Genomic DNA, 17,859 nt, shown 5'->3' on the forward strand with positions numbered 1-17,859 from the left:
TGGATTCAATGCCTTCTTTCACGTATAGAGCGACTCCGCCACCAATACGTCCTTCTCTGTCCTTCCGATATAGTTTATATCCAGGGATATTTGTCCCATATCCCTAATTGGAGGTGTCCAAGCAAAGGCTGCTGGGGATCACAGTAATCTGGCCTACAAACATCCCCCCTCCAAAAGAACACAACGATTTAACAAAATGGAAGTAACTAACAGAAAGGACTGGAGACACAGTTACTAAATAGGACTGATCTGCAACAGTGGTGTGTATCTCACAACATTTTCATCCCTGCCCTGCAAAATGTGCCCCCGGCACATATTTGGCCATTTTCAGGAGGGGTATGAAAGGTGGTGAAAGGAGGCTATCCTAGCACTCATTCAGGCATGCACCTATGTCACCTGTTTGTACCTGGCATCCAGGTGCAGGCACTTCAGGGAATGAGCACCTGGCAACCCTGAATAGTGGCAACAATTGCATTAGTGACACAAATTAGTTTTTTCTTGCTGCCAGTCCTTCTTCCCTAATAACATGACAGATTCATGGAGAACAGATCCATATCAATGGCTATTAGTCACAATAGGTAAATGGAACATCCATGTTTAGAGGCAGTGTACCACTGAATGACAGTTGCTGGAGGTAAAGAATAAGACAAGGCATCTGTTTCTAAGAGTACCCAGCCAAGTGCCTTTGGGAAGCAGGTCATATTGGCAATACTCCTCCCCCATCATTTGCATCCAGCGTTTAGTATTCATAGATATACTCTTTCTGCACATGGAGGCTCAGTTATGCCAACTGCTGTCGTTAGACCTCTCCTCCATCAATTTGTCTAACTCTGGGGCTGAATGTGGCCTCCCTGTCTGCCCTGTCCGATGCAGACCACACCCCACACTGACCCTGCTTCACACCCCATTCTGGCTGGATTGTGTCTTTGAGTTCTGATGATACCTCTTGCTTATCTGGATGGAAGCTAAAGAGCTGCAGGTGTTCAAACTAGCCTACTGTAGGAAGATAAATTTTACACTTCTTGTTCTGCCCACTTTTTAGCATCCAGCCCTGCCCATCACTGGCGTGCAGCTCTTGGAAGGTTCTCAAGAGGGGAGTGCGGCCCACAGGTTGGAAAAGGTTCCACATCCCTGCCTCAACCCTTTAAACAAGCCATCTTCATGGCTAGGGCCAGCACCAAAGGGCAGACAGGTCAGGCCCTGGCAGAGGGCCCCTGCACCCCAGAGTGGCCCCCGAAGGGCACCTCCTTAGGGTGTGGGGGCAGTGCTCCCCTTCCATGATCCTTGGCAGGGTCAACTCCCAACTCTGCCACAGATCACAGAGATGGAGCTCCCAGCCCCCACCCCTACAGACTGCGGACCCGTGGCACCTGCCCACTCCACCTACCTCTCCTCCCTTTTTGTGAATGCCCTGCATGCTGTGTGCGCAGCTGCCATCAACCAAGACTGCTACAGAGGCTTCTCTAAGGGGCTGATGTCCCTACTGCCATCTTGATTGATGGCAGGCATGTGTGTGCACACAGTGTAGCTTATATAAGTGCCGTCAACGAAGATGGTGTCGGGGGTATAAGCCCCTTAGAGAAGCCTCTGCTGCCATCTTGGCTGATGGCAGCGACCTGCATGCCCAATGTGCAGGGCATTCACAGAAAGAGAGAAGAGGTAGGTGGAGCAGTCCTGCACACTCTGGAGGGGGGGCTGGGAGCAGAGGGCCTGGGGCAGGCTGGCGCCCAAGGGCCCAGTCACACCTGGTGTTGGCCCTGTTCATGGCTGAGAGTTTCATTTATTCATTTGTTAAATTTATATCTCACCCTTTCTCCAAAGGAGCCATAGCACTACTAAAACACTACAATTTGAACTTCTAGAAACAGTGAAAAACAATCCTCTAAGAACAGCTTAAATCTCATAAAAGCAAACGGCAGCTCTCAAAACAAATAATTTCAGGGTGGGCAGAGACAGGTCTTTCAACCATCAAATGCCTGGATGAAAAGGAACATTTTAATAGCTCCAGAAGTTAATAATGATAGAGTGAGTGAGTGATGCACTTCAGTAAGGAAGAAATTCCACAAATGGGGTCACCACCAACTGGGCAACCTTCAGTGGTGGCACTAGTGGTGCTAGATAAACAGGAAAGGTGTTTCTCCTGCCCTTGGAACTTCCTCTCTGAGTGCCTCCACCTCCTCCTCACTCCTCCCATTGTCTGAGGAGGGTTTCATTTAGCCTCTTAATCTTCATACCATCTGCAACAAAGCACGTGACTGCATTTGTTCATAATCACCCATTCCTACCCTTGCCCCTTTCCCTCCTTTTTCTTCTTTTCACTCTGTTCCCACTGCTGTAACTTACACTGTAAGCTCCTTGCAGGCAGAGACCTGCCTCTCTTTGCTTGCAGAGCTCTGTAGAGCCTGATGCATATTGATGGTGCTGTAGGTTATCAGCGTGTAAATGAACAAAATAGCCAACAGCGATCTATAGCCTTATTCTCTGGGGCTCGCACAGAAACACCTGTATCATCTTCAAGGCAGGAAGAGCTGCTCAGAAGCTCTTCGAAAGCCGACAGCATCCCTGGGGAGCTCTTTGAACTTCCCCACTTGGGAGGTATTGGCAGCTGAGCAGAAGGACTACAATCCTAGGCAGGCAAATCTGTTTAATGAATAGGCAGATGGGCTCAGTTCCCAAATTGGCACAAGCCAATAAATTCTTTGGAATCCGATCTGCCTAATTAGTCTGGGGAAAAAAAGTAAAAAAGTACGAACCTAGTTAATTGGCCTGCTGCCGGAGATTGTGTTTAAGTGTTTAGGATTGGGCTTTACAAGGCTTGTTTTATTGTTTTATATTATTATTTGTATTATTTTAAATTGTTTTTAGATTTTTAAGTGCCTTTTAAGGTTTTAAGGTTGTGCATAGTTTAATTGTATTTTAATTGTATGTTTTTCTATGTTTTTAACTACATATAGTTTTATTTGTAAGCCGCCCTGAGTTCCAGTTTGGAAAAAGGGCGGGGTAAAAATAAAGTTTCAATCAATCAATCAATCAATCAATTTCATCCTTTAAAGTTTAAAATCATTCTTGAGCTTTACTTTTTGCACTCAGAGGCCCCACCTGCACTATACATTTAAAGCACCATGATACAAGCAGTCATGGCTCCCCCCCCAAAAAAAAACTCTGGGAACTATAGTTTGTTAAGACTGCTGAGAGCTGTTTGGAGACCCCTATTCCTCTCATAGACAGGCAGTTCCCGGAGTGGTTTATCAGTCAGTCACTCTTCCCAGAGAATTCTGGGAATTGTAGGTCAGTGAGGGGAACAGGAGTCTCCTAACAACTCTTAGCACTCTTAACAAACTACAGTTCCCAGAATTCTTTAGGGGAAGCTATGTTATTGTTTTGAATGTGTACTGTGGATATGGCCAGAGGTAAGGCTCATTCATCTGTCCCCATGGTTGCAGGGTGCTCTCCTCTGGGTCCCACAAGGCCCCATACCCCATCTCAGTAAAAGAATCACACTGGACTGCTGGATCTTGACCGCACAACAGCCGAGAGAAGTAGGTTGAAGCAAGGGAATGGCGGGGGCTCCAGAGCTCTCGGGGTACAATCCACGGCAGCAATCCTGCCATGAATCGTGTCAGGGGAATGGAAGGGCCCCTTAGGGGCCCCTGTAGCCCCAGGGGCCCTTGGCTAGGGCCCCACCTGGCCGCCCTTTGGAGCCAGCCCTGACACTACTAGACTGCAGTTCCCATAATTCCTGACCAATGGCCATGCTGGCTGGGCTGATTGATGCTGCTGTCCAGCAACATCTGGGGACCGAAAGATTGGGAAAGGCTGGTGTACAACACTACCACACCATCCTCTCTCTCTCGTGTACATCTGTACTAACCAACTGAAAACCTGTTGCTATAGAACATGTATCCAAAGGTGTGAATATGTGATTTTCATTCCCAATAACAGATATAATCGATATTTTCTGCATTTCTCATAACATCCCCATTTTCTCTGGATAACTAGTTCAGGAGTGAGTTGTCAGACAGAGTCATGAGACTACTTAATAAATGAATTCACCTTAGTTGTCTTTTGCCAACAGGGCTGAACAATAAATTTATTTCAGAATGCATTGCTCCGTCAGTGGATTCTGTACAGCATTACACGTGTGCATTGATTTTTTGGGAAGAAGGAGTGTTGTAATTTGCTCCTGTAATAGCCCACCATTCATAACAGAGTTTAGATTGATTGACCCTCCCTTGTATATGACAAGAGGAATAAGAAAGAGTTGCATTATCCTCCAGGCAGCAATGTTCCCCTGAAACTTTCAAATGGGCCTTTACTTGAAATAATATATACAGCTATGGGGGAACCCCTCCCCTTATCCTGTGTGGTTATGGCAATATTAGAGTGAACATTTTAAAATAATGTGTGTGAGATTCTAGGATTCTGATCAAGCTAAATTAGGCATTAATGATTTGCAGCATGAGTCTATGCATGGTTACTGGGAAGTGGTTCCTATTTTATTCAGTTGGCCTTTCGCACAAAACACAAAGAAGCTGGCAAGGAACTGCAGCCCAGGTCCCACCGAAATGAGCGCAAGCTTTTAGTCCCATTACTTTCATAAGAACATAAGAACATAAGAAGAGCCTGCTGGATCAGGCCAGTGGCCCATCTAGTCCAGCATCCTGTTCTCACAGTGGCCAACCAGGTGCCTGGGGGAAGCCCGCAAGCAGGACCCGAGTGCAAGAACACTCTCCCCTCCTGAGGCTTCCGGCAACTGGTTTTCAGAAGCATGCTGCCTCTGACCAGGGTGGCACAGCACAGCCATCACGGCTAGTAGCCATTGATAGCCCTGTCCTCCATGAATTTGTCTAATTTGTCTAATCTTCAAATGGGGCTTAGTCACAACTAAGTTAGCTATATGGGGACCCAAGCCTTTTTCAATAGATGTGAGGAAGGGAAACCTCTTTTCCTAGTTGAATACAAAGGGTGTGTGGGTGGGTATAGGAGAATTTCCTAGTTTGGAAATTCATGTAATCAACTACGCTGTTTTTCAAATTTGCATCTCGTTTCCTTATATTTGCATTTCAAATTTTCCTCAGTTAAAGTGACCTGGAAACTTGAACCCAGCCTATTCGAAATCAGTGAAAATACCAGATCTAAAGCTCTTTTTAAGAATATACCTTTACAAATGTTGCATTTACAAATGTCCTAAAATTGGGGTTCCCAAACGGTGGTCTGTGAGCTTTCTTCAGATGATCTGTGGCATGCCTGCATCAAACATTCCTCCTGATTTTAATTGCATTTCATTGCTTCTTTTATTTCTTCTGTTGTATTTTACTGTATTACAATTTGAGTTCTATGCAATGCATCTAGCAAAATGCATTGCAATTGCTACAACAGGCAGAAAAATCATGAAGTCGTCCACAAAGACCATCAGCAATTTTCAAGTGGTCAGGGGAGGAAAAAAGTTTGGGAACTACTATCCTAAAAGGAATGCTCCTGCTCAGGGTTCCAACCATTCCCTCTAAAAAGAGAGCTCCACTGCTTCTCTCTCCTATACCATTTTAAGTGTCACTCTATTTTCTATAGCTATATTGAACATACAGTACTAAGTCCTTTTTGGGGTATTTCCTTCCTTCCTTCCTTTATTATTTGTACTTCTTCTAACAGTATAGATCTTGGGGTTTTGGTATAAACCAAAGTAAACCCCACAAGCCCAGTAGTGGGGTGGGGTGGGGCAGGGTGGCAGTATAGATGGACAGGGCTAGAATCTACCTTCCTACTCCAACTGGAGTTAACAGAACGCGGACAGGGGAAATTATGTAAAAAATTACTGTTTGGTCAGTTCCAGAATGTGGAGGGTGAGGAGAACCTGGTTCTACTCATGAGGAGCATCTGAGTTGCTGTCACAGTGCCCTCCCTGTGGTGGTGCGACTGCAGCTGCTTGGGCAGGTATCTGCTGGAGAGAGGTGGTAGTGAGGTCAGGAGACCTTTGGGTTGGTGAGGGTGGCTCCACAGGTGTGTGCTTACCTGTGGGGCTGCCAGCCTGGAGCTTCTCACCACTGCCTTAACCCTCCCCCATACCCATCCTGGTGAGTGCAGCACCATCTGCCACGCACCACTGAAGCGCAAGTCTGAAGTCTTCCCACTCCTACCTAAGAGGAAAGTTATTTTGCAGCAATGGATCCTCTTCCAACATTAAGAATGAGAAAGTGGTGGGTATCTAGGGTTAAGGGATGGGGGTGGGGGAATCTTTAACTCTCCAGAGGTGATGAACAGGCTAAAATGTTAGATTTAACAATAATAATATTGACTGACGAGACAGTTGACAGCTGCAGTATATTCAACTGTAAAAATGGAGGCGAATTGTATTGCGGTAATTAAATACTATGTTGAAGATGTGGCAGAAATCTGTATTTTATATATTGTAAAACCTAATAAAATAGCAGTTTAGGGGTTTTTTTTCCTTTTCAGAATTTGCTTTGGAAACTCATTTAGCTAGGATTCATCTAGCTCTGTGAAAATATTTTTGTTCACTTACAGATGAACTGCTTTAAAAGAAATGTCAGATGTGATAACAGATTTTTTTCAGTGATAATTAATGACTAATTCACACCGAAACCTCAGCAGTAGCTGAAAGGGTGATGTGCACTAGGGCAGTTATCCTGGATCATAGAGAGCATAAGCAAGAGTGAATCATTTGCCCTTGCCTGGGACTCAGTATGATGTATTCTGGGAAAGCACTGGAAATTTCAGCCATCATGTTTCATAACAAGCATGTATCATGTATCATGCATGTATCATGAAGGAGCAAAATGGAGGCCATTCACAGAAGGGCTGAAGCATTATGACCACAAAGCAAAACCAACATTATAAAACTTTTGTCAAACTGCAGATGTGAATGAGACCCACATTCAAACCAGAGATGTCCCATTTAGTGAGAGGCAGTTGAAACACATTCTTTCCCCCTCTGAGCGCCAATACAGTTGGAGCCAACATGAGACTGCTGAGAAACTTTATTGAGTAAACTGAACAAAAACAGAACACAATATGAGGAGAAATAAACAGAGAGGTTGTGTCTTTCTTAGTAGTTCAGACCTTGTTCACAGCAAGAAGATGTACAACAATGAAGCACACAGAAGAAAACTCTCTCAGATCTATACAGCCAATTGCAGTACAAGTTACCTCACCAAGGATCATGCCATTCTGACTGGTTGCTAGGCAACACCTCCCCCCTTGGTTGTCTGACTGTCAAGTAGAATTAACCCTTGGGTTACTAACTGAATGATCCCTATAGTTGTACTTCTAACACACACCCCAACTTCCCCCAAGCCAAAAAGAAGAGAAGTATCTTCACAAAAGTTTCTCTCCACACGCAGCCCACCCATTCTGATGACAGGCTTTTTGCTAGTATAATTCAAACAGAGGCCAAAATACTTCATCAGTGAGAAAGGTGTTCTGGAAGTTTCTTTTCAGGAGGTTATAACAGCTAACTTTCAAGTCTCAAGTGCCAGACCTTAGGAAAAAAAAGGCAATCAGGGTATGTAGGAACGCGGGAACAGTGCTTAAAACTAGAGAGGTACTTACGTAGGACTCGAACTCCATGCTTCAGGGCTTGTACACGACCAGGCTCCATGGACATGCTGAGCATGGTTTGCTGCCCTCCAATAGTGCACACCTGGTTTTCTTGTGCAGCTTGCTTGAACATGATGATGAGCTGGTTGGCAATTATGGTGTTCAGAACGGAGATGACGGCCATTGGGAAAACAAAGGCGATGAAAGCATTGACCTGGACGAGAAAGCAAGAGATGGGACAAAGGTTGTGAGCAGCCAAATAGGAGACTGAAAGTGAAATTCTGCTTCCCTTTGAAGGTGTTGGAAACACTGACATTGGAGGAGCATTGTGTAATGAATATTAATTTTAACAGGGCCTACAACATTTATTGTTGCTGTTGTTAACACACACACACACACACACACACACACACACACACACACACACACACACACACACACACACAAAACACACCCCTTAATGCCAAAATAGACTTCTAAGCAGTTTACAGGTATACAATCCAGTTATATAAGCTTTGAAATCTAAACATCCATAATTAAAACACACAATAAAACAATCCCAAGATGGCATTAAAATCTAAACATCCATAATGAAAATATGCAATAAAACAATCCTTTCTTCCGAAAGAAGAGTCAGTCAGTCAAGTTGTATTGTTGGTAGCCAATGGCCATTACAAACACAAATCACAATGTGTGTGTGTGTGTGTGTATCTGACTCAAAAGCATAATGAACATTGACTGCAAATAGGAAAAAATGACAAAGAAAAGGTGTGATCTTCCCCCTCCTTTAAGAAATGACTGATCAGAGTATGGAGACGGGTACAAATGTCAAAGTTCACAGCATTTATTTGCTTAAGAGACAGCAGATAGCGCTTTGAGACTTTTTGGATTAACAGGCTTCCTTTTATTGACTTCCCAGGGAGAAAATGCAATTTGACGTTTGACTTGTATGAAAGTTTTTCCTGTATTGTAAATATTCTTTTATGTGTCTCTGCATTTCTGTCCATTTTCCATATTTGAAAGAAAGAAAAGGAAAAAAGTTGCCTTTGGTGAAGGAGGTTTTTGTCTAGGAAAGCCCCTATGCCATGACAATCGGTTAGTTTTTTTAAAGTATCACAGGGCTCTCTGTGTCTCTGCAATAGACTAAAGGAGCAATTTAAATCCAAGATCTGCTGGGATGAACAAATTAGGATCTGGCAGATCTTCTCAACCCTGGCTCAGCCAGAGATACATCAATGTATGTTCCTCATCCCAGCCGCATCTGGGACACAGCTGACGTTGACGTACGTCCCCAAAAAGGGGCATTCTGGGGGTGTGGTGGGTGCAGGACTGGGCAGGCAGGTGGGTGGGGACTTACTTTGGATCCTAATCCATTCATCTCAGTCACAAGATCTGGCAACCCAGCGGAACTTACACTGGCAAAAAGGGTGGTGTAAGTCAAACTCTATTTTACAGGCTTGTTTTCCCTCTGCTAGACATGGACATACTCAGCTGGCAGTAGCCTTGCTCCTCAGTGGGGTTTGCATAAATTAAATCAATGTAAATGATGCTGGCTTCCCATACTTAGGACTGCTCCTTGAGCAGATCCACCAGGATGAGTGGAGTTTGGAATAAGTGGATCTCTGGCTGAGCCAGCTGATCCTGGGCTCAGCCAGAGCTATGCTGGCTGAAGTCCTTCATTCCAGCTCAGCCAGAGATATGCTGGCGTAAATCCTCCATCCCAGCTCAGCCAGCTAAGATGACGTTGGGATAAGTCCTGAAAAAGGGGCCTTCTGCAGCAGCAGGAGGCTTACCCCTATTCCATGCTCCATTCTGCTCAGTCACATGACCTGGCAAGCCAGCAGGAGTTACACTGGCAAAAAGGATAGTGTAAGTCAAACTCTACTTTAAAGGCTTGTTTGGCTCAGCTGGTGGTAGCCCTGCTCCTGAATGGCGTTTGGAATAGGGGTAAATTACACCAGCATAATTTACCCTGGCGTACCTTATGCTGCCTCCCTAAAATTTGGAAGGCTCTGCCCCATGGTTACTCTTTTGGGATTTGGATCTAATAGTAATAAATACCCAGCATTTATATAGCACTTCTGGAGTTTTTCAAGCAGAGGACAGACAGCCAACCCTTGGGGATGCTCTAGCATGAAATATCTGCAAATTACAGAAAGCCAGGAAGCCAGATTTTGACTGAGCATCAGGAAAAGCTTCCTAACTGTTAGAGCAGTACGATAATGGAACCAATTACTTAAGGAGGTGGTGGGCTCTCCAACACTGGAGGCATTCAAGAGGCAGCTGGACAGCCAGCTGTTGGGTATGCTCTAAGTCGAATTCCTGCACTGAGCAGGGGATTGAACCTGATGGCCTTATAGGCCACTTCCAATTCTACTATTTATGATTTGTGGTTTTGTACTAAGAGGAACAGGAGTTTTATAATCCAGTTATTGGCTGTCTGATAAACTGTATTTCGTTGTTCTACATATTTATTGTATATGGGTTTCAATTATTGCTTTTTGTTTATTTTATTTGTGTTGCTGTTGTTAAAGGTAAAGGTGTCCCTGCACTTGTAGTGCGAGTCGTTTCCGACTCTTAGGGTGACGTCTTGCGACGTTTACTAGGCAGACCGTATATATGGGGTGGGATTGCCAGTTCCGTCCCCGGCCTTTTTTTACCCCCCAGCATATGCCGGGTACTCATTTTACTGACCACGGGTGGATGGAAGGCTGAGTGGACCTCGACCCCTTTTACCGGAGATTCGACTTCCTCCTTCCATTGGAATCAAACTCCGGCCATGAGCAGAGCTTTGGCTGCGTTACTGCCGCTTACCACTCTGCGCCACGGAGGGTCTTGTTGCTGTTGTTACCTGTCTTGAATTCCTTGAGGATGAGGGCCAGATATAAGACATAACCCCAATGCTAAGGAGTGGAAAGATCTGTCAGTTTCAGTTCTTTCAGTCTCTCATTTTCCCAGTCTTACATCCATTTCTCCACACTTCCGCATCCGTTTGTGATTTATTTATTTTTTTAAAAAAGAAATGTACTCATGAAAATTCAATAGCATTTTAATGGTGAATTTCTCCTAATATACACATCTTCATATGTCATTTGGTCTAATATACACATTGTTGTGAGCAATTTCCCCAAATATAATGAATGTTTCTACATTATTTTCACTGACATAGTATATACATTTTAGCGCACGTCACTGGTCTGGAGAATGCATTGTAAAATTGGGGGAAGTGCAAATTTTGAAGGATGGCTGTGTTTTAGTTCACATATTGTTTCAAAAACTGTGAATTAGGTTGGTTCACCTTTAAATGTGAATTGAATCAAATTTCTCCAATAGTAGTAGTAGTAGTAGTAGTAGTAATAATAATAATAATAATTTAGTAAATCTTACATCAAGCAGTGATTGGATGAGATGGTCCTACAAGGCCCTGTCCAACTCTGTGATTTACAGGATTACCTTAAATCTCCTTCTTTCAATGAAATATACAGCAGCAGAATATTATGTTGTTTACTTCCAATGCAGTTTACTTCCAAGGAAGCATGTACAGGGGTATAAATCCAAGCACACATTACTTGCATGAAAGGCAGTGCCATGTTCACTGAGTTTCTGTGCTTTTAGCCTTGCCCTCAGCATTGGATCAGCTTCTTTCAACAATCGCACATTGTGCATGCTTCTCTATAACAAGTTTTGCGCAAGCACATCAGGATGAACGTTCAATTAGCAGGTTGTCTGGAGGAGCTACAAGTCCCAAGAATGGTGAGCTCTGACATTTCCTGCGACCCCAAGCCTGCCAAGGTGCCCACTGCCCATACAGTGTCACTGTTCTTTGTGCATCATCTCATTCTCTAATTATAGAGAGACCTATGGTGAAAACTGTAAAATGGCAGAGAAGATGAAATCTCTACCCACCAAACACATGCATTCAAGTGGCAAAATCTTGGGTGTAGGATGGGGCTAAATTAATCTTCCTGAGAAGTTTATGGTTCCCTTACTCCATCCTGTTTCATCAATATTTTGTTGCCCCCATGTTAACTGAAATAAGCCATTTACCTTGTTATCAAAATAGACAGCAGGATGACTTTGGGTTGCTGTGACATAAGGTAGCACATTACTGTATCAATAATTTCTGATTGTAGATTCATTCATCTATCATCATCATCATCATCATCTGGGCTCTCCTTGAGCTCTGTTTTCTTCCTTTCCCTCCAGAAAGCTGTGTTTTTGGTGTGGATTTTAATGACTAGTCTCTGTGTAGCTAGTGATCTAAATAGCCAATAACCTCTGCCCCAGAGGATTAGAATTGATTGGACGAGCAAATCCAAGTTATAGCACTTCTAAAAACCAATGTATGTGGGGTTTTTTTAAATAAAGCAAATGGGGATGAAATTAACTTGTGCTTGAATCTAATCGAGGGCACCTCAAACATCAAATGCAATAAAAAAGATCTGTCACGTTTTGAATGAAATTTTATCCATATGTGCACTAGAATTTTAAACTGCTTTGAAACCAGTTTAAATATCATAGCATCCATCAAAGAGCTTGGAAAAGTTACTTTTTTAAACTACAACTCCCATCAGCCCCAGCCAGCATGGCCACTGGATTGGGCTGATGGGAGTTGTAGTTCAAAAAAGTAACTTTTCCAAGCTCTGCTTATGGAGACATTTGTACTGCAAGGTTGCTCAGGCCCCTTCCCTCTTTCCATAGAATTACAGTTTCCTCAAGGATTCCTACTTCGGGTGCCGTGGCAGGTTTAAAGCTGGCTTGTAGGCTAGCCATGCTCCTCTAAAGAGGCATCATCTCAGCAATGGCTTTCAAACCCAATAACAACAGCAAATCAAATATCAAATCAATTGACTTCACGTAAATGTTCATGCAAGTCATTTCAACTGATTCTTTCTTTTGGCCTTTGCATTTGCAGCTCTAGCCTGTTTTCTTAGGCAATGACAAAAATAAATCCCAATTTATACATTTTAATTAGGAACTATGATTTGTGAAGTTTGTTGTTGTTATGTGTCTTCAAGTCGACTATGACTTATGGCGACCCTATGAATCAGCAACCTCCAAGAGCACCTGTCACGAACCACCCTGTTCAGATCTTGTAAGTTCAGGTCCGTGGCTTCCTTTATGGAATCAATCCATCTCTTGTTTGGCCTTCCTCTCTTTCTACTCCCTTCCGTTTTCCCAGCATTATTATCTTTTCTAGTGAATTGTGTCTTCCAATTATGTGTCCAAAGTATGATAACCTCAGTTTCATCATTTTAGCTTCTAGTGATGGTTCTGGTTTAATTTGTTCCAACACCCAATTTGTCTTTTTTGCAGTCCATGGTATGTGCAAAGCTCTCCTCCAACACCACATTTCAAATTAGTTGATTTTTCTCTTATACTTTCACTGTCCAACTTTCACATCCATCCATAGAGATTGGGAATACCATGGTCTGAATGATCCTGACTTTAGTGTTCAGTGATACATCTTTGCATTTGAGGACCTTTTCTAGTTCTCTCATAGCTGCTCTCATTTGGGGGGGGCAGAATTATCATTTTGGGGGAGCAATGCCCTCATTTGCCCCCTCCCCATTTGCTGTATGCCTGCTACCAAGCCAGACACAGCCTACATGCCCTGTATGGAGGCCTACTTCTTCAATTTTAGCTGCCTCCTTGGGATTTGCAAAAGCTGGGCTGGCGAAGGTTTGTGAAACATCTGGGCAGATCACAAATTGGTTAATGAACTGCATTTGGGTTGGTAAGTCTTTCCCCCTTCTCTCTCACTTCATTTCCACTCTGCAGCTGGATGCTTCAGAGGGAGAGATGAGGTAGCCAGGTCCCTTTCACATATTTGGCTGGACCAACTCCATTTGGCTGTTGTCTCCCAGACCTGTCTCTGTTATCAGTTTGTTGACCTGGTTACATCAGAGGGAGATGTGAAACAGTGAGGCCTCCTCCATCACCTTGGCTTAGGACCAATTGCCATTTGGTTCCTCCCCTTCCACAGCCATCTACTGCCATGACCATTTTATTTAACAAATCAACAACAAAATTTATATACTAGATTGTTATAAAACCTCTAAGTGGTTACTTGTTTTATAGGCAACAGCATGAAACAGTCAACACCAGGCTTTCTGCAGGACTAAGACCATTTTGTGCTTTCAGCTAATCTTGTTGGCACCTTTTCCATACTCTGGGCTCGCATATGCTTGCTGGCTAGAAAACAACAACGCACCATTGCTTTCTTCTTATGAAACAAGGGAGAGGATGAACAATGTTCTTTCTCCATGGAAATCACTGAACTGAGGGCTTGGGAGATGTCATATATAGAGCGAAAGTGGGACTGGGATTGTTTATGGTCACTACAGAATCATGAGATGAATTAAAGTTTCATGGGAGCGGCGCCTCCAAAGATTAATGGATTCATGGCAGTTTAAAAATCTTGGAAACATTTAAAATATTGCGCCCATTTACTGGACATTTCCTATAGCATTAAACTTGGATTGATAGCAGGGAAACTTGTAGTGATTGTTTTTGAGTGCCAAGTTGCAAAGGGTAGGCTGATATGATTTCCCAAAATGTGCTGCTTTCTCTCACATCCAATTATTCCAGCAGAATTGGATGGAACTTCTGCTCATAGAATCATAGAATCATAGAGTTGGAAGGGGCCTTGTAGGCCATCGAGTCCAACCCCTTGCTCACAGCAGGAAATCCACAGCTAGTGCATCTCCCGTAGATAGCTGTCCAGCCTCTGCTTGAAGACATCCAGCGAAGGGGATCCCACCACCTCCCTAGGCAGTCGGTTCCATTGCCGAACTGCCCTTACTGTCAAGAAGTTCCTTCTAATGTCCAATCTGAATCTACGCTCCTGCAACTTAAAACCATTAGACCTAGTCCTGCCCTCTGGGGCAGCAGAGAACAAATCTGTACCCTCCTCTATGTGACAGCCCTTCAGGTACTTAAAGAGTGCAATCATGTCACCCCTCAAGCACTCTCTGCTCAAGCACTGTCTACCACCAAACTTGGGATTTGTGAAACCTGCCCCTTTTGTGTCTGTGGATATTTTCACTTTGCCATACAGATTTGACATTGATCCAAAAAATGGAGATGTGATTTTTGCAAGGCAGATCCAAATGCTGGATCTGTTGCATATCTAATGCATATTATTAATCTTTTATTGACTCAGCTGGGCACTCAAAGCACAACCATCTAAGTAGTACTGAGTGGGATTGTTATTGCCCCTAACATATATTATCCATAATTGGTTTAATTGCACCTCAACATATATAGTGATGAATCACTGCCGTGACAGCTGCAGCACTGCGGGACTGGAGAAGACCTGCCCTGGGAGTGAGTACTTGAGCATCTGAGTGCTTGCTTGCTCCTCTGGGTTGCCGTCTCTCAAGACAGCTGAGGTCTCTGGTAGGTGCTGCAAGGACTGGAGACCCCCCTGGCTGACTCTGAATCCAGAGAGAGGCTGCAGTCAATCTTTCAGTCTCTTGCATCAGCTCTTGGCTGGGTCAAGGGGGATAAAAGCCCAGCTGCCCTTGGGGATCCACTTAGAGAGTCCCAAGGGTGAGGCCCTACCCTCTTCTGTTTTTTAAAAAAACCAATTCAGAGGAGATTGATAGTGGGGAGGGTGTAAAGTGATTGTGTAGTTCCTGCAAAGGGTGAGAGCCTGTGCAGTGAACTGAATGATAGGAGAAAGTCACCAGATGCCTTCAGACTGAGAGTCTGCAACTGGCAGAAGGCTGGTTCTCCCTGGGTGTGAGACAGGCAGCGTGCATATATTAGTGAAAATTACATACAAAATGCTTTGTTTTAAGGAAAGTGTTTTAAGGAAAGTTGCTTTGTAAAAATATGTATATTAGATAAAATTGCGTACAAATTATGTATATTACGAAAAAATTGTACTAAAATACTGATGAAGACTTTTTAAAACACACACACTTTTTTTTAAATTACAAACTGATATGGACGCGTGGATTGGAAAAATGAGAAACCAAAAGGGACAGTCCTAGATTAGTGGTGAATCAACAGTGCCCAATATAATAATCTCAGCAGTGTGAAATGGCAGTCAGGCCCTAGAGTCTCTGTACTATAGAATGATTGCCTTTGCAGAGAAAGCGTTGGCTGAAACATTTAGTGGAAGTGGATGGCAATAGATGGAGCTAATCCTAGCATGGATACTCAACGGTATCAGTAGTCTGCTAAATTCCCACTGGAAACAAGCCAATGGTGCCTCCTATTTGCTGCCAGCAAGACAGAATGAGGCACTAACCTACTTCCACCTGGCTATCAGGCTGCTGATTGCTGGAGATAAAAAGCAATTCGGTTCCTTCTCTGCTAACGTTTGTGCAATGCAATTATTTCCTCAGCACCAAAGTAATTTCTAGCATTTATGAAAGAACTAAGCATTAAACTTTCATTTTGCTCTCCATCTGACATGTGCTAACCTCCAGCTGCTGTGTACTGTAATAATATAGCACTGAACTGGTGTGGGTGGGTGTGTAGCTGCTGCCCCAATTTCTTCCATTCCAAGAAACAGACAGAAGCTCTTTCTTCCACCTAGGTGAGAGTTACGTTGCACAATTCAGTGAATTCTTTCCCCTCCCCCTTTTAACAAAAGTTATGGGTTGGATGCAGACTTAGGGTGCAGTCCAAACCCATGATGCCCTGGGATGAGCGAGTTAGGATCTGGTGGCTCTTTGGCTCAACCAGCTGGTTCCTGGCTCAGCTGGGCTACATCGGCATAACTCTTCCTGGCTCAGTCGAGACCAGTTTAATTTATGCTGGCATAAACTCTGAAAAATGGGCACTGGATCCTAACTCTGTTCACCTCTGCCATATGATGTGGCAACCTGCTGGAACTTACACCAGCCAAAAGGGTGGTGTAAGTCAAACCCTATTTGAAAGGCTTGTTTTCCCTATGCCAGGCTTGGGCCAGCTCAGCCAGCAGTAGCCTGAATGGGGTTTGGATCTGGTGTACTTTACACTGGCTTAATTTAAACTGGCATAAATTATGCTGGCTTCCGTCACTCAGGATTGCTCCCTTCAGGGTACAATCCAAACCCCACTGATGCCAGGCTGATGGAAGGGTGCTGAACTGGGTGGAGATAGATGTCCTCTACTGAACCCTGCTGATCTCCACCAGCCTCCACCTGTAGAGTGCTGCCAGCATCACTCTGCCAGTGCAAAGTTTCCCGTTCTGCTTGCCAAATGTGCAGGTGGGCAGAAGTGCAGCCAGCAGAAAACTCTAAAACAGGACATTCCGGAGGTAGGGCGGCGCTGAGCTGACCCAGGATCCATTGGATCCCAGGTGGGCCCCACTATGGTCATGTGGCAGGCTGGCACAGAGATTTGCCAGTCCTGTACCGTCCACCCCGCCAGCATGTGTGGCAGAGCTGTGGATGTAGCAGTGGCCCCACCACTCTGTTAAGCCATGCTGGGCAGCAGCCAACATTTGGATTGTGCCCTTAGTCGTGTTTCGAATAGACCCACTGAAATCCTCGGAGCACCTGTCTAGTCCTTTCTTCTGCAGTTGCAGATCTGCCGCGTGGAATTTTAAAGTTCTATTTTAGAAGGACATGCCACGATTGCACATCAGCACCAGTGCCCATATGAATACATGAATTAAATAAACAGAAACCCCACAAGGCAGATACGAAATTGACAAGGCTTCCCTTTGTCATATCAGTTTTACCAGAAAGCAGTGGTCAAATGAAGACAATCACATGGGGCCAGTTCATGCCGGCGGGAAGACTTACATATTCTCCTTCATCTTAAGCAGCCAAGCTGAGGGAAACTTTTCTCCTTCTGAAAAGAATTGTGCCAAGAGGAAGGCTCATATGTGGCTGAGTCTCAGCTGCATTACATATTTATATCTGTCCAGACCAGCCACCAGCTGGGCAATAAAGGGGCAGTAGATGTAATAATAATCACCTCCTAGCCATGCTGAGACGTGAGTCATATCCTCTCGATCTACCTCTACATAATTCAAACAAGCAAGTAACTAAGAATTGTTTTACTAGCCCTCCTCTCTGCCGCTCAACAAACAACCAAAATGGAGGGAGAGAGTCAGAAATCATGCAAGAGGCAAGGCTTACATACTATCAACAACCACACCACTGACCGCCCTTTTGCACAGGTGGCAATAGCACAAGGTCAGTTCACACCAGAAAGCCTGTGATGCAATTGCATTGAATGTTTGTTTTAACAAGGCCTGCTACATAACCAAAAGAGAGGGGGGGAAATAGCGAAAGCATAGGGATGGAACAATTTGGGAGGAATGTTGTGTGCATTCTCTGGAATAACCAAGTCAACAAA

At 44.1% G+C, this 17,859-nt stretch overlaps 1 protein-coding gene across 1 annotated transcript in view; it reads right to left on the minus strand.

Moving 5' to 3' along the window:
• The window catches only part of NTSR1 (neurotensin receptor 1), a 161,188-nt gene that overhangs the window by 16,052 nt on the left and 127,277 nt on the right, over positions 1 to 17,859 (minus strand). Inside the window, exon 2 of the mRNA XM_061630259.1 lies at positions 7,567 to 7,768. Within this exon, the coding sequence (XP_061486243.1) occupies positions 7,567 to 7,768 (202 nt within the window). The remainder of the gene's footprint in view (positions 1 to 7,566; positions 7,769 to 17,859) is intronic.

This window comes from Rhineura floridana, chromosome 6 (genome assembly GCF_030035675.1).
Source record: "Rhineura floridana isolate rRhiFlo1 chromosome 6, rRhiFlo1.hap2, whole genome shotgun sequence".
Lineage (NCBI taxonomy): Eukaryota > Metazoa > Chordata > Lepidosauria > Squamata > Rhineuridae > Rhineura > Rhineura floridana.